The sequence below is a fragment of the Myotis myotis genome, unplaced genomic scaffold (genome assembly GCF_014108235.1).
Source record: "Myotis myotis isolate mMyoMyo1 unplaced genomic scaffold, mMyoMyo1.p scaffold_m19_p_1, whole genome shotgun sequence".
NCBI classification, from domain to species: domain Eukaryota; kingdom Metazoa; phylum Chordata; class Mammalia; order Chiroptera; family Vespertilionidae; genus Myotis; species Myotis myotis.
In genome coordinates this window covers 125,357,052-125,383,137 of record NW_023416313.1, presented here as the reverse complement: position 1 = coordinate 125,383,137, position 26,086 = coordinate 125,357,052, and the positions used below count along the sequence as shown (strand labels likewise).

At 40.0% G+C, this 26,086-nt stretch overlaps 1 protein-coding gene and 1 pseudogene across 8 annotated transcripts in view; both read right to left on the bottom strand.

Annotated features, from left to right (window-relative positions):
• Positions 1 to 25,809, bottom strand: part of ARHGAP12 (Rho GTPase activating protein 12) — a 206,078-nt gene extending 180,269 nt beyond the window's left edge. For 5 of the 8 annotated variants that reach the window (XM_036351162.1, XM_036351195.1, XM_036351176.1 and 2 more), the window contains exons 1-3: positions 25,658 to 25,808; positions 4,272 to 4,309; positions 1,175 to 1,926 (exon numbers count right to left, since the gene is read on the bottom strand). In XM_036351162.1, the coding sequence (XP_036207055.1) occupies positions 1,175 to 1,849 (675 nt within the window). In that variant the 5' untranslated portion in view covers positions 1,850 to 1,926; positions 4,272 to 4,309; positions 25,658 to 25,808. Of the gene's footprint in view, positions 1 to 1,174; positions 1,927 to 4,271; positions 4,310 to 15,639; positions 15,665 to 25,657 lie in introns of those variants that run through there. The other 3 variants (XM_036351214.1, XM_036351166.1, XM_036351247.1) reach the window with 3 other exon arrangements.
• On the bottom strand, positions 16,750 to 19,290 carry LOC118676811 (annotated as a pseudogene).
• Positions 25,810 to 26,086: the final 277 nt, after the last annotated feature.

Genomic DNA, 26,086 nt, shown 5'->3' with positions numbered 1-26,086 from the left:
CCACCGGACCATTTGTTAAGTGTATAGGGATAGTTCAGTTGATAGTTCTGTGTGCCCAGTATGGGCCTCTAGCAATGGTGAAATAGAAATGCAGTCCGTCTCATGATTGAGCCGGAAGTTCCAAGACAAAGGGGGGAATGAAAGGGCAAGGACTACGCCCTCCATCTTGCCCCAGGGTAAGGGCTACGCCCTCCATCTCACCGTGGATCCTCCATTTTTGGGCAGCCATGTGCTCGGCAAGGCTTCTTCCCGGAAGCCCAAGCCTGTGCTAGCCACACCCAGGACTTCTTTAAACTAACCATGACAATCAAGGGAAGTGCGCAACATAGATATGACCACATCCTGTGTAACAAGACACCAACTTGCGCCTGGCCAATCGGCAGGGCCCACAGTCCTTTCTCCTCCCCTTACTCCAACCCCCTATAACCCCTCTTCCCACAGGGCTAGCTCTCTCTCTGCCACTTGCTGCTGCATCAGTAAGGAGGGTAGGGGAGCCAAGCCCGGGCTCGAATAAAGACTCTTATGCTTTTGCATCGGAAAAAATAAAATAAAATAAAAAAAAATAAAGTTAGGTAAGGAAAAATTTTAGAAACCAAACCACAGACACATAAAATTTCTTCCAAGTAATGCAAATAAGCATGGATACATAGACACTTAAGACCCAAAAGTGCATGAATGGAGGTAAAGGTTTGTGAGCTTCGTTTTTCTTAATAGTCCAGGTTAATAAATAAGTTTTGTACAACAAGAGTTAGTGGTTAATATTCCAGTGACATCTTTCCCCATACATCCATTACCTGGAAACTTATCAGAAACTAGTCAAAATGAGTACTGCTAGAAAAAAAACTTTTTCTAATAAAAGAAATATCATCACTGGGTAAATTAAGTAAGATCTTTCTATCTCATGCATAATCAATAGAGAGAAAATTTTTTTTTGCACATAAAGTAGTTCTAGTCCTGTAAACGTCCAAGAATTATGGAAACCATAAAGTGAACTCTACAAATTATTTACCATATTTTCTATCTCTTTAATTCAGGATGGAACCCATGTATTTTGTAAACATAAAGTAAAACAAATGATTCTTAATTCTTACAAAGATTTTTTAATTAAAGTAAAATCTGTAATTAATATTTTTATTAAGGTACAAGTGTTTCATCGTTCTACTTTTAATCTTACCCTTATCTGTTCCGTGGAGCTGCTGCTAAGTTCATCACCAGACTCAGAATCCTGATGGGCCCTTTCTGAGACTTCTGCTGAATCGCAAGACTGTTCCTGGGAGAAGCTAGTTTTCTCTATGTCCAAGAACTCTGGACCAGGAAAGTGACCAAATAAACGCGTCCTATTCTGGCTGGAAACTTTAGGTGAATGTGAATCACTGCTAAACTTTCCATTATTGTGGGTGAGGTCCAGGCTTAGGTTGACAGTATGACTTGGATCATAACTGGATCCAAAATTCTGATTGGCATCACGAATAAGACCTGTTCCTTGAATAGACAATGATGGCTTTCCAAAACTTGAAAGCTCAGGCAATTTGTTCACATTTTCTGTTGATCTCTGAAGATGCAGGCTCTGGATCACTTTCATAGAATTATTTGGCAGTCCAGCTGCCTGTTTAACAGGCGGCATCAGAGCTTTGCGAGTGACTTCCTTAACATATTGGGCTGGCACATAAAATGCTTTAGAATTCTCATCTGGTTTGACTTGCCACCAGTCATCATTCGTCTTTTTCACCAATATGTATCGTTCCCCTTGTCTTATCACAATCTTTCTGTCCTTTGCTTCATATTCATAATCATATTCCACTTCGATATACACTTGTCCTGAAACAATCTTGCCACTTCTGTCAGCCATTTTTATTCAATAATATTCACCTCTCAAAAAGCATGGTATGCCACATGATCGCCTTATATCTTGTTGGATTAATATGGCTATTGTTATTTAAACAGAAGAACAGAATGAAGAAACAAGTTAATAGAATCTGGATTTTTTATATTTACTCACAAGCATCACATAATACAAGCCATTTATTACCTGCAAATCTCAAACTCAGAAAGTAAACATGAATCTAATGTTTTCTATTGTCCTATATTAGAAAACTCTCATAATACTGTAATGTACATTTTTCAGTTATTTATGACCAATACCAAACCAATAACTGGAATAGTAAATACACTACTAACCAGTCAGACACAAGACTATCAAAAATAAGAGGTGAGAAGAACTTTCCTTCTTTTCATGACTACCTCAAACCTCCTTCACTTTCTTAGAAAGGCTCAGTAATAATAGGCACTTCCCATGGGCCAGGCACTGATCTAGGTTCACTGTATGCCTTAACTAAGATCATCTTTGAAGTTGGAGTTGAATTTCAATGAAATTGTACTCTTCATTTTTTAAAATGATCAAGAGCATTAATGAGTTTTAAAAAACACTATCCATCCCAGACAGTGTTGCCCAGTGATTGAGCACCCACCTATGAATCAGGAAGTCACAATTCGATTCCCCGTCAGGGCACATGCTCAGATTTTGGGCTCAATCCCCAGTGGAAGGCATACAGGAGGCAGTCAATCAATGATTCTCTCTAATCATTTATGTTTCTCTCTCTTTCTCTCTCTCTCTCTCTCTCTCTCTCTCTCTCTCTCTCCTTCTCCCTTCCTCTCTGAAATCAATGAAAATATATTTTTTAAAAAGTTATCCAGCCCTAACTGGTTTGGCTCAGCGGATAGAGCGTCGGCCTGCAGACTCAAGGGTCCCAGGTTCGATTCCGGTCAAGGGCATGTACCTTGGTTGCAGGCCCATCCCCAGTAGGGGGGCGTGCAAGAGGCAGCTGATCGATGTTTCTCTCTCATCGATGTTTCTAACTCTCTATCCCTCTCCCCTCCTCTCTGTAAAAAATCAATAAAATATATATTAAAAAAAAGTTATCCAATTATACGTTTCATTTCCTAATATAAAAAATACAGCATTGTTATTTTTTAGACAAAATACACTGAAAAAGAAACTGCTAATATACTTTGTTTTCCTTTTATGTCTACCTCAGGAGGGCCATGATTCTTGTTAGGTTGAATCCCACAAATGCCAACAAATAATCAGTATTTGTATTAGTAAATGTTAAAAATCTACCGCCACCACCCCAAATCCATTCAAAGTCTATTAAAAATAGCCCTAAATTGGCTTAAGAAATTTAGTTTTTACTTTGTTTTTTTTAATCCTCACCTAAAGATATGTTTATTGGTGCAAGAGAGAGAAACATCGATGTGAGAGAGAAACATATATCAGTTGCCTGCCGTATGCACCCCAACTGGGGATTGAACCTGCAACCTAGGTATGTGCCCTGATCGGGACTCGAACCCACACCTTTTGGTGTATGGGACGATGCTCCAACCAAGTGAGTCACCCAGTCAGTGCTCTAGTTTTCACTTTAATTTCTATACAAATTCCAAAATATTTTGTACCTCATAGAACACAACATTCAAACTTCAAAATGATCATAGCATTTCAATATTACTACAACTCAAATCAAGCCACAGTGGGATGAAGTGTCTTCCCCCAAAAAAGGTATGTTGAAGTCCTAAAACCAGGACCTGCAAAAACCTTATTTGGAAATAGGGTCTGTGCAGATGTAATCTATTTAAGATGAACTTATACATGATTAGGGCGAGCCCCAAAATCCAATGACTGGTGTCTTCATAAGGAGAGGGAGATTCGAAAACCATGAGAGGAGACCCAGAAGAAAAAAGCCCATATGAACACAAAGGCAGAAATTGGAGTGATTCAGGTATAAGCCAAAATGCCAAGGATGGTGGGAAGAAGCAAGAAAGGACCCTCCCCTAGAGCCTTCAGAGGGAGAGCAGACTTATTGATGCCTTTATTTTGGACAGCCAGCTTCCAGACTGTGAGAGAATAAATTTTTGTTGTTTTAAGCCACTCACTTTGTGCACTCTATTACAGCAGCCCTAGGAAACGAATACACTCAACCCAAAGCTCACAGATCAAACCTTAGCAATTCTGAATATTAAGCATACCAAAAATATTTACCCAAGATCCCATGGCAACCTGCCAATTTTCCTCAGCACCCAAGTACTGTATGCTATATGTGCAGTAACTAATAAGCATTCCCCTGAGGATAATTATTCTCTGTGACAGATAACCCCATAAGCCCCGTTGATAAATAAGTTAGTGATACATCAGTAACTAAAATTTACTTTCTAGACAAACTACGTGAATAACAAATTTAATACAGTAATGTTGTTTCAAAAATAAAAATAAAACTTACCTTAGAAGGAGACAGAAATATCCAGTATTAATTTAAACCTATAAAAAAAAATAAAGTTCATTAACTTTGGTCAGAATTGCTTAAAGAAAGCTATAAGTACAATGCTGCTCACATTTTAGAAGCATAACTTTTTGTCTACAAGGAACACAGTACTATTTTATATGCCACCACCGTGTCAGCAACATCCTCCAAACACAGGTACACTTTACCATTGCCTCTCCTACTTCATTTCCACATTGTCTCAACTTCATTTCTGCCTCTTATTTTTATTCTGACAGAATACCTTTTTAAACTTCTAATAACATGAGAAACAACTTTTGTAAAATTGTTAAAATTACAACTATTTTTCAAGTTTATGTATTGAGTGGTTAAAGAGAATGAAAACACATATTGAAAGTTATTGGGAGCCCTAACATTTCCCCACAGATTATTTACTAATTATAAATGGGGAAATATACCAAGTGATCAAACTTAGCAACACCAACAGTGGGATAGACAACCTGATAATATATATGCCTCCTAAGGGGATGCAACAAGATGTTACAATGTCACCTAAATTGTACTCTTGCCAAAAAAAGGTTTAACCTTACCGCTAATCATTAGGATACAAACAAATCCAGAATGTGAGACATTCTATTAGACAACAGACCTGAATTCTTTTTTAAAAAATTCAATTTCATAAAAAAATGAAAAAGGGAGATTCTTCTAGATTAAAAGTGACTACAGACAATAGCCAAATCTACTTGGTGTTTTAATACCTAAAACTTACCATCCCAAAATCCGCTTCCTATCTCTACCCCACCCCAGCCCTGGCAAATCCACATGGTATATCCCCTCACAGTAAATAGAAATTCCAACCTTCCAAAGGCCCAACCTTTATTTTCATGCATTACTGGGACATTAGTCACTATGTGCTTTAATCTTTTTACCTACATATCTTTTTCACTACTTTTCAAAATTCCAGACTGAGATATTTATCCTCTGGTGGTGTCTTTTTTTTTTTTTTTTTTTTCTTTTTCTTTCCAGGAAGTAATGAAATAACTTAAGAAATACCTTTGAAGATAGTGAAACAAGTAAGGGTACATGCAGAAAATTATTGTAGCTCAGGCATACTATAATTGGTCAAACATTTATCCGTAGGAATGGAGAAAAGTATGACGAATAACAAGTAAACTGTATGATTTCATGCTAGTCAGAGAGGGGCTGTGGGGTGGGAAGCAACACTGGGTTAAAGGTCAATCTATGTTCCATCTCTTTCACTGCCAGGTTTTATAACTACACCTTCCCCAGTGACTAGAAGAAGGAAGTGTTAGGAAGAAAGATAAAGAAGTCAATTTAACCATGTTCAACATGAGACATCCAATCTACAGTTTTAGTTAAAGGCAATGAGAACTGTGAGGACAAGGAAGACAAGTAGTCAAAAGACTACCTATACAAAAAAGGTAGTTAGATATCAAGGCAGATGGCATGAGCAAAAGTGGGCACAATGTAATAAGAGAACAGGAGCTGAGGTAGATTTCTAGGTAATACTGGGATAGTAGATGGGGAATGAAATGGTGAAGCCCCTAAGAGAGGCTAATCTATAATAATGAAAGCGTAATTAGACCAGACGTCATTCCGGACGACCTTCCGGAGGAAGCCAGGGCTGCGAGGGAAGCCCAGGTCTCAGTGAAGGCCGAGTCCCGGGTGCGCCTGCCAGCCGCCAGAGGGAAACCGGTGCTGGCAGCCAGGGAAAGGAAGGCCTACTCCTGCACAAATTTCATGCATCTGACTTCTAGTAAAATTATAAACTTCTAGAAAATCACATAGCAAAAATTATGTATTACAATCCAAGGTCTAGGAAAAGTTAGGTAAAGTAAAAATAAAAATAAAAGCCTTATTATACACTATGGAGTCAAAGAAAATTAAAATAACTATGGAGTAGCTCTAAAAACTTAGATCTCAGTGAAAATTATCTGCAAATGTGTGAATAACTTACATACTTTTAAAAACATAAGCTGTATTAAAACATATAGTTTTGGCTTGTTTCTTCATCCATTCCCCAAACATGTGGATTATTCTCTTTAATTAGGTTGAGCAGTGTTTATCCCAGTGGTTCTCAACCTTGGCTGCACATTAGAATCACCTGGGAATCTTTTTAAATCCTGATTTCTGGGCCTCATCCTCCGGAAATTCTGTTTCTTTGTTAATGGGGTGAGGCCACAACACTAGTAACAAAGAAACAGAATTTCCAGAGGATGAGGCCCAGAAATCAGGATTTTAAAAAGATTCCCAGGTGAGTCTAATGTGCAGACAAGGTTGAGAACCACTGGTTTATCCTGTTATCCTCGCAAGTATTTTGGTTAGAATCTTATTCAACTACAGCACCCACTGAGCAAAACACTCCTCTAATTAAAATATATTCTGAACTCATCATCACACTCGTGCATCCATATTCATATCTCTCTCTCTCTCTCTCTCTCTCTCTCTCTCTCACACACACACACACACACACACACACACTTACAACTAACTACTAAGTACCTAACCAGTACAAGTAAAGTTTTTGCATAGGTACTGCCCAGTACCAACCAACTGCTTTTCTTTGCAGTTTCAAAAATACCTATGTAGGCTTTGCACACCTCTCATTTTTCAACAAGAATAGACATACAAACACACAACTCCTTATATCTTTTACTTCTCTTCCTCCAAGTCAGATTTAGAACTTTCTATTATGATATTTTAAAATCTAATAGCCTCCTCCTTTCTGTCTGCCAATTTTTCTCATATTTTCCTCCACAAATTACACAGCTCAGCAAAGTTTTCTTCCTCCTCCAGGACATCCACTTAGTCAACTATATCTCTCAATATGGTGTCCTTACTAACTATATCAAAAAAGTAAACAAAATCTTAAGAAAAATATAGTAAATATATCCATAATTAATAAGTTTACAATTTAAGTCCCATATATAGGTATAGCCTATTTAGCAATTCTAATACTACGAACGATAAAATGTTAACACAGCTTCACATGAAAATGTTAACCGACTTAAAAATACCACAATTTACTAAGTCCTCCAAGCAGTTTTAAAAGTACTTGTTTAAAATTAACAATCCCTGAACAGGCCTCAGCTAAAGAAATCAATGAAGCTTAATGAGCACAACAAAAACGTTAAGAACAATTCCAGTGACAGAAATTATTCCACCAAATAATTCTGTAAACTGTACAGTTAACAAAACATCATAGGCCAGCCATTATAAGGCACTTAAGTTGTTTTTATCTTAATGCATGATCCCTGTTTTCTAAGAATAAAAGATATATAAAGCATTTCTTTTGGCCTAAAGAAGTAAAGAAAATAAAATAATTAATATTATAAACTATTCTGGCCATAAAGAAATAGCAAAAATAGAATAGGAGAAAGGACAGAGGAAATGATTGGGTAACTGGAAAGCAGCAGAGAACACAGTCAAGTGTAAACTAGTAAAGGAAACTCAAAACCAAGACTTAAATCTGAAACAAAAATGGGAAAACAACCAAAGAAATGTTTGGGGAAGCAAGCATATTTCAATAAAAATGACATGTGCATGAGGTATTTTAGGGATATTTGTGCAATGAAGCCTTTCTTAGTCAGAAATGCGTGAGCATAACTTTTTCTTGGATACAAGAATGGAGAAAATATTCCAATTTAAAAAGGAAAAAATATGACCTTAGAATCAGCAATGAATTTTTAAATATACCCACCAAATGCATGATCCACAAAGAAAATATTAAGTAGAAATTTATTGAAATTTAAAACTTCTGATCTGTGAAAGACACTAAGGGAATGAAAACAAACCACAGGAAGAGAAAATATTTGCAAAAGACCTCTGATGAAGGACTTGTAGCCAAAATATGCAAAGAACTTTTAAAACTCAACAAAATGAACCAAAATTTTTACATGGAAAAAAGGATCTGAAAAAACACATCATGAAAGAAAACATGGCAAGTAAGCATGTGAAAAAATATGAACATCATGTCATTAAGAATTTGCAAATTAAAACAAGATACCATTACATACCCATTAGAATGGCTAAAAAAAAAAAACTGAAAACACCAAATGCTGGTGAGGATGTAGAGCAACAGGAACTTTTATTCATTGTTGGTAGGAATGCAAAATGGAAGACAGTTTAGCAGTTTCTTACAAAGATAAATATGGTCTTACCATACCATCACACTCCTGGGTATTTAACCAAATGAGTTGAAAATTTATTTCCACAAAAAGTCCTACAGCAAATGTTTATAGCAGCTTTATTTATAACTTCTAAAAACTAAAAGCTAACAAGATGTCCTTCAATAGGAGAAAGGATTAACTGTAATGGAATATTATCTAATCTAATAAAAGAGAAACATGCAAACTGACCATAACTCCACTATGCCCCGAGCCACGCCCACCAGCTGATCAGAGCAACTATATGCAAATTAACCCAACCAAGATAGCAGCCGGCAGCCACGGAGCTGGAGCAAGCAGAAGGCTTGGTAGCCCCGGCAGTTGAGGAGGCCAAGCTGTGGCCTCCACTCAAGGCAACAAAGTTTCAATTATAGAAGACAAATAAATCCCAGATACCTGCTTCCAGCCAGCCTCCCCTGGGAGCTTGGGTAGCTGGGGGCCGTGGCCATCCTGCAAATAGCCATCAGCCCCTCACCCAGGCTGGCCATACCCTCATGGGATGAGGGTCCCTGCTGGGGGGCTTGGCCAGCCTCCAAACAGCCATCAGCCCCTCACCCAGGCTGGCCAGGCACCCCAGCGGGGACCCCACCCTGAAGGTGCTGTGGCCAGCCTGCAAACCCCCATCAGCCCCTCAACCAGGCTGGCCAGGCACCCTAGCGGGACCCCTACCCTGATCCGGGAAACCCTTCAGGGCAAACCAGCCGGCCCCCACCCATGCAACAGGCCTATATCCTATATAATAAAAGGGTAATATGCAAAATGACCCTAACAGCAGAATGACTTGGAATGACTGGTCACTATGACATACACTGACCACCAAGGGGCAGATGCTCAAGGAAGGAGCTGCCCCCTGGTGGTCAGTGCACTCCCACAGGGGGAGCTCTGCTCAGCCACAAGCCAGGCTGACTGCTGCCAGTACAGCAGTGATGGTTTGAGCCATCCCTGCCTCTAAAGCAGCGCTAAGGATGTCCGACTGCAGCTTAGGCCTGCTCCCTGCTGGCAAGTGGACATCCCCCGAGGGCTGCTGGGCTGCCAGAGGGATGTCTGACTGCCAGCTTAGGCCCCATTCCCCAGGGAGCGGGCCTAAGCCAGCAGGTGGTCATCCCCTGAGGGGTCCCAGACTGCAAGAGGGCACAGGCCAGGCTGAGGGACACACACACCCCCCCCCCCCCCCCGCCGAGTGCACAGATTTTTGTGCACCGGTCCTCTAGTTCAGTGATAAAAAGAAATGAGCTATCAAGTCAAGAATAAACACAAATAAAGCTTAGATATATTTTGCTAAGTGAAAGAAGTCAGTTTGAAAGAGCCATATACAGAATGATTTCAATTATATGGCATTCTGAGAAAGTCAAAACTATAGAGACAGTGATTACTGGGAGTGGGAGGAGAAGAGGGAGTCTTTCATACCCATTAATCATTACAACACAAAGTCTGAACTTCAATGTATGCAAAATTTTTAAAAACTGTTATGAGGTCAGGGGAATCCCAGGATGGAATGTAGATGTGACATGCTAGTCTAGCAGGATTACAAATATATGGATCGACCTCACTGAAGGGGAGGAAGGGAAAGATGCTGACCTAATTAATATAGGAAATAAGTGGGGTGTATAAGAATATAGGCAAAGGGACTGCTAATAAGTATGTGTTGTAGTAAATAAAAACATTTCCCAAATGAGTGTAAATTAAAAATTCTGATACTGGCCCTTGCTGGTTTGGCTCAGTGGATAGAGCACCGGCCTGTGGACTGAAGGGTCCCGGGTTCAATTCTGGTCAAGGGCACATGCCCAGGTTGTGGGCTCGATCCCCAGTGGGGGGCATACAGGAGGCAGTCAATCAATGATTCTCTCTCATCACTGATGTTTCTATCTCTCTCTCCCTCTCCCTTCCTCCCTGAAATCATTAAAAATATATTTTAAAAAAAATAACTAAAAAGAAATTCTGATACTGCTATACATATATGCTGGAGCTGAATAAGTAAGTGGAATGTGGGTAGTAGGAACCAGATTTCTCAATGTTGGAGTAGAAATTTATAGACAAGCAAGGGGAGAAGGCTAGAGTAATCTACGTGGTAATGGATTAGACTTGGAGACACCAGTATGAAATCAATGAGCCCATTTTTAGTTTACCATAGATACAGGTGATTACATTATAAAAATTACAGAAACATGTCTATGAGATAGTTCAATAAGCCAGGACATGTGGAATAGGGAAACTGAGACAGATAGCTGAACTAACTGGGAGAGCAATTTACAGCAGATACAGAAAGTCACCTCCCTAGAAATAACATCTAGGCCTCAACTGTATCAGCTACAGACCCAGAAAAGCAACAAAACTAGAGAGTGACACCAGGACCAGCTGCAATGACTAAGGACCCCTTGCCTAACACTGACCAATAGGTGGAGATCAGGGCCCTAGAGAAGCACACCTAGAAAAGTGATGAATATTCTGCTGAAACCCTCCCTTGAGACTGACCCTAAGATTCCCACCTGCAAGAAAGAGATTAAAGCCTCAAGACAAAGGACTCAGTACTCGCTCTCTTTGGGAAGCAGCCCATACCATTCCCTTTCCCCTCTCCCCCACAGGCATCTTCTAAACTCTAATGGACCACCCATGAGACTTACAACCAGTAGAGCAATGGGTAGCAGCAGGCCCACCTCTGAAGCTGTTCCCAAAGCCCCCTTTTCTCTGACTTCTCAAGAGCTAGGGCAACCCGGCCTCAGCTCTCCTATTGCTTCTTCTCTAGGCCTAGCCCTTCCTTGTTTTACTGTCCCCAGCTTTAATAAACATTCCCTCATAGTCACCTGGACTCGTGTTGTGAAATTTTTCCTGCACGAAGTCAAGAATCCACATACTACCAGTCGGCCCTAGGCAGATCCACCAAAGGCTAGGTCCTCTTTCCAGCAACATCTCTTAGTACACATGTTTCCTTGCTGTCTGTAAAAATGACAGCCTAGAGGCAGCAAGCACACGTAGCCCCCAGATTTGGCTTCTAATACCATTCTCCAAATAAAGGAACCAAGGCTCTTTGGTGAAATAGCTGATTCTAGAACTGGGGAATGAAATATACAAGATGAGCCTGGAGTATCTTGTAGTGCCATATTGAACCTTCAAACTCCCCCATTTGGATTTTAAGTACTTGATTTAAATGCTTCTTATTATTAGACAACTGTCTTCTTAACTTTACCTCAAATTAAAAGTGATACGCAAGAGAGAACCAAGATGGTGGCATAAGGTATAAACCTGTACGTGCTGCCCCCCACAACAACATTAAAACTACAACTATAAGACAAAACAGCTATCATCCAGAACCATGGGAAAGCTGGCCGAGTGGAGGTTCTACAACTAGAAGGAAAGAAAAAAGTGCACTGAGATCGGGTAGGAGGTGCAGAGGCGCCAAGAACAGAGGTACAGAGACGCGCAAACCAGGCTGCACCTGGGTGCGCAGTTTTTTTCAATCGGAAGGGGATACCAGCTCTCGAACCCACTGAACTCATTTACGGTGAGACGCTGGGGTCCCAGGCTCCTACGGGGAGAAACGGGACTGTCTTGCAGTGGTCAGAAAGCGAAGGTGACTTTCTCACAGAGCTGCTCACAGGGATCATTGTTGCTGTGGGGTCGGGTGACTCGGGGACACAGAGATGCAGAGTCCCAGAGACAGGTGACGATAGCCATTGCTGTTTGCTCCGCCCTGGTGATTCTCTGAGACCCCGCCCCACTTAATTTACATCTCCTCCCAAGCTGTGCGCAGCAGCGCAAAGGAATCACCTGTGCTTTTGCAGCCTAACCTAACAAACTGCAGCTGGGTTAGAGAGCTCCAAAACTTCCAAACCCCAAACAAAGAGGAGAAATCTGCTGATATCACTGTAGCTCCTGCTGGGTGGACTCACACAGTGGTTGACTTGGAGGTCCAGGAGCCAGGGTACCCCTGGTCAGATACCAGATTTCAACTCCTCACATCCATAAGGAACACACTCAAGAAGCAGACTCAGTGAGCACCAAAGCCCCACTGAAGCAAGTCCTACCCCTTAAGGGTGTCTCCAACACAGCAGTTCTTCCATTGTAGACACAGCGGGTCCTCGCAGTCAGCCAAAAATGCGGAGACAAAGAAACATGTCACAAATGAAAGAAATGGAGGAAAGCAAACTAATGGAGGACATAGAGTTCAAAACCACAGTTATAAGGTTACTCAAGAATCGTCTACAAACCTCCGAGGAACTTAGTGAGACCTTCGAGGATCTTAATGAGAATGCCAAAAAAATGGAAAAGGACCAATCAGAAATTAAACATACACTGACTGAAATAAAGAATAATATACAGAGATCCAACAGCAGACTAGAGGATCCCAAGAATCAAGTCAAAGATTTGAAATACGAAGAAGTAAAAAACACCCATCCAGAAAAGCAAAACGAAAAAAGAATCCAAAAATATGAAGATAGTGTAAGGAGCCTCTGGGACAACTTCAAACGTACCAACATCTGAATTATCAGGGTGCCAGAAGAAGAGAGAGAGCAAGATACTGAAAGCCTATTAGAAGAAATCATGACAGAAAACTTCCCCTACCTGATGAAAGAAATAGACTTACAAGTCCAGGAAGTGCAGAGAACCCCAAACAAAAGGAATCCAAAGAGGACCACACCAAGACACATCATAATTAAAATGCCAAGGGCTAAAGACAAAGAGAGACTCTTAAAAGCAGCAAGAGAAAAACAGTTACCTACAAGGGAGTACCGATACGACTGTCAGCTGATTTCTCAACAGAAACCATGCAGGCCAGAAGGGAGTGGCAAGAAATATTCAAAGTGATGAATAGCAAGAACCTACAACCAAGATTACTCTACCCAGCAAAGCCATCATGTAGAATTGAAGGTCAGATAAAGAGCTTCTCAGACAAGAAAAAGCTAGGGAAGTTCATCACCACCAAACCAGGATTATATGAAATGCTGAAGGATATTCTTTAAGAAGAGGAAGAAGAAGAAGAAAAAGGTAAAGATAAAAATTATGAACAATAAAGTGACAACAAATAAATATTTATCAACAAGTGAACCTAAAAATTAAGTCAGAATAAACTGGTGAATATAATAGAAGCAGGGGCATAGAAAAGGAGTAGACTGATAATTCTTGGGGGGAAGGAGGAGTAGGGGGTGCGGGGAGACTGGACAAAAATCTTACACCTATGGATGAGGACAGTGGTGGGGGTAAGGGCATGGGGTGGGGTGGGAACCAGGTGGAGGGGAGCTATGGGGGGAAAAAAGAGGAACATCTGTAATAATCTGAACAATAAAGATTTATTAATTTAAAAAAATAAAAATAAAAGTGATATGCACATTTAATATTCTGATTAATATTTCTTACATAATGTTGTCCCACGTTTAAATAATTTAAATAAACTCACATTTCTTTTGTTCTTTACTTATAAATACCACATTTATGGAGAATTACAGTGCCTGTTTTTTCTCACTTAAACACAAATTACAATTATTTAAAAGGTATTAGGGTTCTTCATTATCAATGTCTGTTAAATCTTCAAAATCATTCTAAAAATAATCTCTTAAACATGACCCAGTTAATATATAACAGAGCAGAAAGTGAAAAACCTATTGTATTCAAAAAAATTTTCACAAACTCAGTACTTTAATAAAGAGCCCTGATCAAGCTCCCTTTCAGACCAAAAAACAGTAAAGATTATTCAGGGTTTTAATCCCTTAAGAGCCACTTGCACACACTAAGAGTTTTAATATGATGATGTAGGATACCAAGAAAAAAAACAACTTAAAATCAGTAAAAAGTCTAAGGAACAAAAATAATTCTTTTCTTGAGCAAAAAGGTTAACTTCCTTTTCCTTAAGACTCTATTTCATCAAAAACTACCACCTATGGAAAATAGCTTCACAATAACCTTTAAAACCACCCTTTTATGATGATCATTCTGCTTCTACACTTTTTTTTTTTAGTTTTCTCTTTACTTCCTTCTAAATGCACTCCAATCAATGGATTTTTCCTTCCAAACCCTCAACACCTAAGTCCCATATTTCAATTTTTTAATAAGAACTTTCTAAAAATAATCAGTTTTTAAAAGCAGAAAGAAATTAACTTCTTTTACAGTTCATATAATTTTTTTCCTGCATCTCACCCACCCCCACCCCCTTGTGGTAACAACACCTGTTCATTGCTGGTGGGAATGTAAACAGTATAGCCACTGGGAAATCAGCATCGAATTTTTTTCAAAACATTAGAGATAAAATTACCATATGATCCAGCAATTCCACTACTGGATATACATCCAAAAGAATTGAAAGCAGGGACTTGAACAGATATATGAACACCCATGTTCATAGCAATATTATTCACAATAGCCAAAAAGGTGGAAGCAAATCTAATGTCCATAGGTGGATAGCTTTAAAAAAAAAAAAAGTGGTATATACAAACAATGAAATATTACAGGCATATATTACCACAATGAAGAGTCACTGGAGAATACCATTTAAATCACCTTATCCTTGTCTACCCATAACCTAGAAGTCACTAAAATCTTCACAAAGCTTTTACAGATCCTCCATCAATGTAAATACAGGGTGGGGTAAAAGTGGGTTTACAGTTGTGAATACACAAAACACAGTTTATTCGTGTATTCTTATTTTATTATTGTGTTATTTTCCATATGAACAACTGTATTAAAAAGCAAATAAACATTCAAACTTCTGGAAAACTGTAAAGCAGCTTGTATGTAGCAAACAAATAATGGACTACACTACCAATCCCTCCAAGCTTTCTGTCCTCTACTGGAAAAAAAAACAAAAAAACACTTGCCGGGCTGGCTTGGCTCAGTGGTTGAGCACTGACCTATGAATCAGGAGGTCACAGTTCAATTCCCAGTCAGGGCACATGCCAGGGTTGCAGGCTCAATCCCTGCGTGTGCAGGAGGCAGCCAATCAATGGTTCTCTCCCATCATTAATGTTTCTATCTCTCTCTCCCTCTCCCTATCCCCTCCTCTCTGAAATCAATAAAAATATATTGAAAAAAAGAAAAACACTCCATGATTCTTAATTTTTATCCAAGTTTAAATTGTTTTATAAAACATTAAAAACCCAATAATGCAAATTAAAACCAAAATAAGATATAGCTACAAACCAACTACAATACATAAAGTTATTTTTTTAAGAAGACAATACAACTTGGCCAACCTGGCTCAGTGGCTGAGCGTCGTCGACCTGTGTGCCGAGGACTGCGATTCTTTTTCTGGTCGGGCCCATGCCCAGGTTGTGGCCTTCCCCAGTGTGGGGTGTGCAGGAGGCGGCCAATCTGTGCTGACAAGAATACCAACAACTGGAACACTCGAACAGTGCTAATGGGAATGCTAAATGGTACAGCCAGCTCTGCGGTTTCTAATAAACATATTTTCTTTAGACTATATTCTGGGCCATAAAACAAATTTCAATAAATTTAAAAGAACTGAAATCATACAAAGTGTTTTCTCTGACAATTAAATTATAAACTAATAAACAGATATCTTAAAACCCCCAAATTTGTTGTTAGAATCTAAACAACACTTTCTGAGTAACTCGGCAGTCAAAGCAGAAATCAAACAGGAAATCTGAACTGAATGAAAATGAAAAAAATGACATTTCAAAATTTGTGAGATGTAGCTAAAGTAGTAATTAGAACATTTTATAGCACTAAATGCCCATATTAGGAAAGAAGAAAGGTCTCAAATCAACGACATAAGCTTCTACTCTAAGAAACTAAATGAAAAAGAGCAAAATAAACCCAAAGTAAGCAGAAGGGACATGCTAAACATCAGAGCAGAAATCAATAAAAAGCAGTAAAATGTTAGAGGAAATCAATAAAACCAGAAGCTGGGTCTTTGAGAACATCAGTAATACTGATAATCTGGCCAAATTGATCAAGAACAAATGAGAAAAACACAAATTACCAATATCAGGAATAAGACAAAAGACATACTAGAGATTCTAAAGACATCAAAAGAAAGATAAGATTATGAACTTTATGCCAATAAATTCAACAACTTAGATAAACTGGACAAATTTCTTGAAAGACAAATTACCAAAGTTTGCTTAAGAAGAAAGAGATAATCCAAAGAGCCCTGTATCTATTAAAAATATTGACTGTCTTGCCCTAGCCAGTTTGACTAAGTGCATAGCTCGAGGACTGAAGAGTCTCAGATTCAATTCCTCAGTTTCAGGCTTGATCCCCAGCCCAGGCCGGCCAGTGCAGGAGGCAACTAATCAATGTGTCTCTCTCACATTGATGTTTCTCTTTCTCTGACTCCCCTTGTTCCTTCCAATCTCTCTAAAAATCAATGGAAAAATATCCTTGGATGAGGATTCACAAAAGAAAATAAACATTGAATGTCTTTTTTTTTTACTTTAGTCCTGCATTTCTCAATTGTGTCTTCCTTGTATTTGCCCTTTTCCTTTCCTACTTGGTGAGATTTGGCTTTCCATTCAAGGATCTTTGTGAAGTCTTTGACCAGCTTTAGTCTAGTGATAAACACCTTGCTGGGGTAAATGCCCACATGAACAGTTGTCCCGTTAGCTTTTTCCTGCTGCACTCGTTTAATGAAGATGACATATTTCATTCTCTAGACCTGGACTACTTTGCCAATTTGCTGCCCTTTGTAATGTCCTTGAACAAACTGAACTTCATCATCCTTTCGGATGGGCATGGATTGAACACTGTAGTACTTCTCTCTCAGTTCTTTGGAAAGAAAACATATAATCTTCCTGCAAATGTGGGAAGGTGTACTGAAATTACTTTCACAGTTCTTGATCCAGTCAGAAGTCACAAAGAGACTGAACTTCATTTTGACCATTGACGCTTCTACGTTGGCTGCAAAAGGCTTGAATCTGTCTTTTAAAATCTTCCCACAAAGAAAACTCCTGGCCCAGATGTCTTCACTAGTGATTTTACCAAAAATGTAAGGAAAAAAAATGTAAACTCTGTACAAACTTTTCAAAGAAAACTGAAAGAGGGAAAGCATCCCAACTCATTCTATGAGATCAGCATTACCATCATGTCAAAACCAAAGACCTTGTAAGAAAAAAAAACTATAGCTCATTATCCCTCATGAACACATATCTCCAACAAACTCATATCTAGAATATATAAAGAATTGTACAAAGTCAATAACACAAATAACCCAACAAAAACGGCAAAAGATATAAACAGACACTTATCCAAAGAAGATAGACAGATGGTAAATAAGCCCATAAAAAGGTGCCCAAAATCTTTAGTCATTAGGAAAATGCAAATCAAAACCACAAAGAATACATACTATTAGAATGGCTAAAATTTAAAAGACTGATCATACCAGTGGTTTTGAGAATGTGGAGCACCTAGAACTTACCCACTGCTGGTAGAGATGTAAAATAGTAAAAGCACTTTGGAAAAATGTTTAACATTTATCTACTATATGATCCAGGGATTCTACTCCTAGCTATTTACCCAAAAGAAATGATAACACAAAGATCTATATGTGAATGTTCACAACAGCTTTATTTACTAGAAGCCCAGCGCACGCAGCCCAGCCCACCCACACGTGCAGCCCCGCGCTCCCGCACTGGTCTTGGTTGTTACAGCGTTAGGGCCACTGGATTTTTATAATATAGATAGCCCCAAATTGGGAACAACCCGAATGTCCATAAACAGGTAAGTGGATACACTAGTTGTAGTATATCCACACATGAACTACTGATGCACACAAAAAAACCTGGATGAATCTCAAAACAATTTGCTGAATGAAAAAAATCCAAACAAGAGTGCATACTTTAAAGATTCTATCTGCATAAAATTCTAGAAAATACAAACTAATCTATAGTGACAGAAAGCAGATTACAAAGAGGCTCAATAAAATTTTTTTGTGAGGGGAGGTGAAAAATACACTCATTATCTTAATAGTGGTGATAATGGTATCTAGTTCACAGGTATATACATATATGAAAACTCATCAAATTACACACTTAAATATGCACAGTTAATTATACAGCAATTATACCTCAATAAAGCTGTTAAACAAAACCCTTATAATGAAAATGAAAATGTCTAGATATCACTATCCATCTACTAGAATGGTGTTAGGACTGGTTGGGTAATAATAACAGTATTTTTGTAATAAGAGCTAAAACTTATAAAGTACTTGCCATGTGCTTTACAGATACCTACTCTAATTCTCCCAGCATGTGGACTGTCCTATCAATAAGCTTTTTATAAATGGAAAAAAAAAAACTGATGCTCAGAGAGGTTCAGTGACTTAGGTCACATAGCTAGCAAGAGGCAGAGGCAGGGATTTTTGAGGAGAGACTAATTTTATAATCGATCAGTTCATTTGTGAGTTTTTTTTACTCTCACAAATTTTGCTTCTTTGAGTAAGCAACAATTAGTGTGGACACTCTGTATCATTCCCTGTAGTTTATAAAGTACTTTTTTTCTTTCCATTCTCACAAGGATCTTGTGAGGTTTGTATTTTTTCCTTTGTTTTTCAAATAAGTTAGGATGCTCAGGGTCTGAGAGCTGATAGATGGCAAACTCTAGATATAAATTTCAGGCCTCTGACACTAAGTTCTGTGCTTTTTCCCTTTACTGAAGGAGAATTTAGAATATATTTTGAAATTAGAGGGATATTTTTTAAATTTTGCTGAAAATAACCTGTATTTTTATTTGGTAAGGAGAACACCAACTGAAACTCTCATTCCCTGGTGGGAATGTAGAATGATACAGCCACTTTGGAAAACATTTTGGCAATCTATATCTATCTATTATAAAGGGCAAATAGCAATATTAAAATATTTTCTCTAATTAATTCCCTTTTAATGTGCATGAATTTCATGCACCGGGCAAGTAGTATATATATAAAACCCTAATATGCAAATAGACCAAACGGCGAAACAACCAAACAACCGGCACTATGATGTGCGCTGACCACCAACGGGTGCATGCAGAACATGGCGGGAGTGGGCAGCAGGCAGCAGAGCAGGGAACATGGCAGGCATCAGCTGCAGCAGTATGGTGGAGCAGGTGAGCGGGGAAGCCAGACCAAGGTGGGGCACCGGTCACTGTCATCAGGGTGAGCCTCTGGTGGTTACTGAAAATTCTTTACTTGCACCAGCAGCAGGAGCCGGAGCTGTCGCTCGCACCCGCTGCTGGCACCACCAGTGGGTGTGAGCGGTGGCTGCCGGCCCCAATAGCCCCTGAGGGCTTCTCCACCTCCCCCTGGTCCTGAGGGGCGATCAGGGCAGCAGCCGCTGCTCACACCCACTGCTGGCTCTGGCCCCAATCGCTCTGCACCATCAGCGGATGCTAGTGGGGCTGGCACCATCAGTGCATGGGAGCGGTGGGGGTGGGGAGAAGGACTGCCGACAGACGGGACCAGAGGCCATGGCAAGGGGGCCGGGCAGGGGCATAGAGGATGAACCAAGACCTGCCCCTGTGCCCACCGCAGCCTCACGACCCACAGTTCCTTTCAAGGTGCACAAATTCGTGCACTGGGCCCCTAGTTTCTTATAAAGTTAAACTACATTTACCATATAATCTAGCAATTCCTCATCTAGGTATTTACCCAAGAGGAAAAAAAAAAAAATAAGTTCACGCAAAGGCCTTACATGGACAGTCATTACAGCTTTATTCATAAGAATCATAAATTGGAAACAAATCATCTGGTGAATGCCTAAATTGCTGAAGGAGAATTTAGAATACATTTTGAAGTTAGAGGGATATTTTTTAAAATTTGCTGAAAATAACTTATATTTACAGATATGTCCATCTGTAAAACAGGAAACAATACAAATCTCAAAAGATCCTTGTGAAAATACCAAGAGAAAATGTGAAAAAAGAAAACAAAATCTTGATAGAGAACATCACCCTAAACCAGGGGTGGGCAAACTTTTTGACTTGAGGGCCACAATGGGTTCTTAAACTGGACCGGAGGGCCGGAGTAAAAGCATGGATGGAATGTTTGTGTGAACTAATATTAATTCAAAGTAAACATCATTACATAAAAGGGTACAGTCTTTTTTTTTTTTTTTTTTTTTTTAGTTTTATTCATTTCAAACAGGCCGGATCCGGCCCGCGGGCCGTAGTTTGCCCACGGCTGCCCTAAACACTGTTTATTCATGGAAGTTGTGACAGAAAAGTATTCACAAATCATACATTGTGTAGCCTTCTATATCTGGCTTGTTTCACTTAAAATAATGCTTCTGAGATTCACCCATCTTGGTGTATGCATCTATTCTCTAAATTGCTGAATGTTAGTGTATTTTAGTGTATATGTTATACCTCAATAAAATTGAATTTTTAAATAAACCACTAATGCATTGCAAAATGCAAGTTATTTTCAGCAAATTTTTAAAAATATCCCTCTAACTTCAAAATATATTCTAAATTCTCCTTCAGTAAAGGGAAAAAGCACAGAACTTAGTGTCAGAGGCCTGAAATTTATATCTAGAGTTTGCCATCTATCAGCTCTCAGACCCTGAGCATCCTAACTTATTTGAAAAACAAAGGAAAAAATACAAACCTCACAAGATCCTTGTGAGAATGAAAAGAAAAAAAGTACTTTATAAACTACAGGGAATGATACAGAGTGTCCACACTAATTGTTGCTTACTCAAAGAAGCAAAATTTGTGAGAGTAAAAAAAACTCACAAATGAACTGATCGATTATAAAATTAGTCTCTCCTCAAAAATCCCTGCCTCTGCCTCTTGCTAGCTATGTGACCTAAGTCACTGAACCTCTCTGAGCATCATTTTTTTTTTTTATTTATAAAAAGCTTATTAATAGGACAGTCCACATACTGGGAGATTTAGTGTGGATATGTGTAAAGCACATGGCATAATGCCTGGCACATAGTAAGTGCTTTATAAGTTTTAACTCTTATTACAAAAATACTGTTATTATTACCCTACCAGACCTAATACTAACCTTCATTCTGCCCACTCAAGTTGCAGTTATCCGTGGTCGGCAAACTATGGCTCGCGAACCATATGCGGCTCTTTGGCCCCTTGGTGTGGCTCTTCCTAAACCTTAGGAGTACCCTAATTAAGTTAATAACAATGTACCTACCTATGTAGTTTAAGTTTAAAAAATTTGGCTCTCAAAAGAAATTTCAATCGTTGTACTGTTGATATTTGGCTCTGTTGACTAATGAGCTTGCCGACCACTGGTGTAGGTCATATTAGTGATCTAGATCGCTGCTCCTCAAAATTTTAGTGAACAATGGAATCTCCTGGAGAGCTGCTTAAAAAACAAACAACAAAAAACCTTTATTTTTGCCGAAGCCGGTTTGGCTCAGTGGATAGAGCGTCGGTCTGTGGACTGAAGGGTCCCAGGTTCGATTCCGGTCAAGGGCATGTACCTGGGTTGCGGGCACATCCCCAGTGGGAGATGTGCAGGAGGCAGGTGATCGATGTTTCTCTCTCATCGATGTTTCTAACTTTCTATCTCTCTCCCTTCCTCTCTGTGAAAAATCAATAAAATATATTTTTAAAAAAACCACAAACCTTTATTTTTGATAAGTTTCAAATTTACAGAAATACTGCAAAGATGGTACAGAGAGTTCCCATATACCCTGTCCACAATTTCCCCTACTATCTTATGGTATGGTGTATTTGTCATATTCAATGAATACTGATAATAATGTTGATACTTTAATTCAGATTTCCTTAGTTCTTCCCGATTAAACTTTTTTCTGTTGTAGGATCCCATTCAGAATACCACATATACATTGTGTAGCATATCCTGTAGCTTTCAAAACACAAGTTACTGAAACCCAGATATTCTAAAGAGAGGAGGTATGAGGTAGGGACCCAAAATTTACATTTCTAACAAATTCCCAAAGGTTGCTCATGGGGCCAATCCAAAAAAAAATACACTGAAAATAGCATTGATCTAGATTCTAGACTCCAGGCCTGTGCTGTTCAATACAGCAGCCATTAGCCAAATGTGGCTATTGAGCATTTGATGTGTGACTAATCCAAACTTGATGTGCTGTCAAGTACACATGAGATTTCGAAGACTTAGTTTGAAAAACAGAATTAGTATTTAAAAAATCATTAATAAGTTCATATTGATTACATGATAAAATGATAAATTTATTTCACTTGAGGTTTTTTCCCCCCACTTTTATTATGTAGCTACTTAAATCTTCAAACTTACACAGACAACTGGCATTTATTTCTCTTGGATAGCAGTGATCTGTGTTCTGGGCAGAAGGGCAGCATGAGTTATCACCTAGGGGCTTGTTAGAGTTCAGATGATTCCCATGCACATTAAAGTCTGAGAAGCATTTAGAGATGTCAGCATTTGGCAGTTCTGTTCCAAGAAAAAGCTTTATCAACAGCAAAATGAAACTGAGGATATTTACTAAGTCAATAAAGTCAATAAAAGTAATAGGAAAATAGCCAAATCACTGCAAAGCCATCCACAAATGAGGATGTGGCACAATTAGACCAGTTAACAATTGAAGAAAAGAAAAACCACAAAGATAATGGCCCAATGAGTTCCTCAAAATAGCATGATTTAAAAAGCAGGGTTTGGCCGGAACCGGTTTGGCTCAGTGGATAGAGCGTCGGCCTGCGGACTGGGGGGTCCCAGGTTAGATTCCGGTCGAGGGCATGTGCCTGGGTTGCGGGCACATCCCCAGTGGGGGATGTGCAGGAGGCAGCTGGTCGATGTTTCTCTCTCATCGATGTTTCTAGCTCTCTATCTCTCTCCCTTCCTCTCTGTAAAAAATCAATAAATTTAAAAAAAAAAAAAAAAAAAAAAAAAAGCAGGGTTTGAAGTACAATGATGCCATGTGGTACCATCATACCTTTTCACATCTGATGCGTTCCACAAAACAGTGCACATTTGCAATTTTTGCAACATATAACTAAAACTGTTATAAAAGTTTAAATCCACTTTCCTCTCCCACTACTTATTATAAAATTATAGTGCCTGTTTTAAGCAGATTCACCTTAAGCTTTTCCTAGTACCAATTTTCTCAGATAAGCAAACTATTAGTACTACCATTTAATAATTTTACACATCGCTATATTCATTGTTTTGGTCAACTTAAAATTTTTATTAGTCTTATATTCTTGGAAATGTCAACTACATAACTTAAAGTACTTAAATTTTTAGAGCCCACTTTCTATCCACCTTTTACAAAAAGCACTCAACAGATAATTTTTAATTAATGGAAGAAAAGCCAAGTGATTAACTACAAATAATATGTTGTTTTTCTACAGCATTTGCTATGATCACTTGAACCTTACAACAACTGGTATAGTAAGTAAAAAAATTTAAAGTTACATGCCCTAGCCTAGCCCATTTGTCACGGTGGAGAGAGCATCCTGAAGGATCCCGGGTTCCATTCAGGTCAAGGGCATCAAGGGCAGGTAGTAACTGGATCCCCAACCCTGGCCGGAAGGCAACCAATGGATGTGTCTCTCTCACTTCGATGTCTCTCTGTCTCTCCCCCTCCCTTCCACGCTCTCTCTCAAAAAAAAAAAAAGGAAAATAATTCTCAGGTGAAGATTAACCAAACCAAAATATATATATATATATATATATATATATATATATATATATATATTAAATATTGACTATAGATGAACAACTACAGATGACATTAAGAGTTAGTGAATTAGTAATCTTCTCCAACTACTATGATTAATATAGTACAAACAAGTCTATCAACAAAGACTAGGGCATATACATACATACAAACACACACATACACAATCTGTTACCTTATTTTTTCCACAGAGAAACACCTCCAGAGCAGCGGAGCTACATGCAAATCATGGGTCACACATAAGTGCCCAGCCTGTCTGGCTCTTGAGACTTACAGCCTGCTCTTAAGCACTGCTCTGGGCTCCCCAATTCATGCTCTGAAACGTTTCCAGGAGCATTTTTAAAACAAAGAGAAACACAAATACTGACAAAAGCCAGACCAGAAAAGGTACAGTAAGATGACCCATTCTTTAATACACCCTCCTACAGATCAGGTAAAGACCACTGGATATGGACAAATACATCTCCAGGCCACCATTTCCCAACCTTAAATATGAAAGAGACATGACAAGGGACTAGATACTTTTTGACAACCTTTCACTGTAACATTCAGTCTTCCAAGCTCTCACCTTTAGAAATGAGTGGGAGAATCTAAACCAGAACCCAAGTGACTCTTCATTCGTGCTCCTTTCTCTACAATAACCTCCCCTTAGCAATATGTGCACAAATGGTCAATAAAACTACTTCCATATGTCATTTTTACCCATAAAGCAATGCCAGTGTTAACAGCCTTTATCCACAACAAACACTTCACTTGGAATGACATTAGAACTTCCATAAAGATATGCTTTAAACATTTTGCTTTTTTAGCCTTTACAAATGTATTTAAAACTGCTGCTGCAGCCAGAAGGAAAACAACACACATCCCTAAAACTGAAGGCCGTGCCAATTTCCCTGGATGTGGACATTTTTCTCAGAGGGTCTACAATAACTTAAGATACAACACACACAGGTCAGCTGATTCTCTTGGAAAGCAATCAAAGACCCTAAGATGGGAAGAGGACAGCAAGCTTGTAAAGAGGATGTTTTAAATTCAAGGACTCTGAGAAGATACGTTCCAGAGGAGTAGGAAAGTAGCAAATAACGCATTCAGCAGGGGCGGGGCACCTCTAAAGACTGCAAAGATGCAAGTGCCCAGGGTAAGGTCAACAGTCCCCAGGTGGGCTACAAGGGTGGGCGGAGGTTTGCACACCCTACAGCAAACAGCAGCTACGGGCAGACGGCGAGAAAGGAGGGTGGCACCAGCCAGTCTTTAACACACGCGCGCGCGCGCGCGTGCACACCAGAAGCACACACCCCGACGCCCTCCTTCCTGGGGGCGGGGCGGGAGCTGCCCTCACACAGGAAGTCAGGAAACCCGAGGGTCAGAGGAGCCAGGACTTCGAGCCATTTAAACCTTATCGCCCACGTCAGCCCCTCTACCCCCGCGCCCACTCCCGCGTCCCGACCCCTCAAGGTGGCGCTCCCGGCCTCACGTCGCGCGCACCTCGGCACCTACACGCCTCCTGCACACGCCTCCCCCGCCCCCAACTCCGCGGCCCTCGGCGGGCGCAACTGCGACCCCGGAGCGTCTTTGTGCAGCGGCCCACCAACCTCCCCTCCATCCGCGGGATCCGCGCCCACCATCTTACCGAAGACCCAGCGGCCTCGCGGAAGCAGCTTCCTCTTCGCCCAGCCCGGGGCTGCGGGACGCCGAAGCGAGCCTGAAGGGCTCTCACAGAGTACCGGCCGCCTCCGGCCGGGTCCCGCAGGCCGACTAGTCTCCGGGGGAGGTTAAGTTCCAGGGCACGTCAGAGCGCGCCGGCGCGGGGGCGGGGCGGGTGGTTCACGTGACGGTGGGGGCGGGGCCAGATCACGTGACGACCAGGGCGGTGCGCGGTGGATAGGCCTCTGCTGATACTGGAGGGGGAAGCCGAGGGAGGTCGAGGGAGGGGTCGAAGGGCAGATGAGGGAGCGGCCGACTACGAGGGAGTGAGCACTTGGTAAACAGGGAGTGGGAGGCGCTGAGCAACCGTCGTGGGGAAAATGAGGAAAGGACGAACGGGAAACGGACCGAGCGC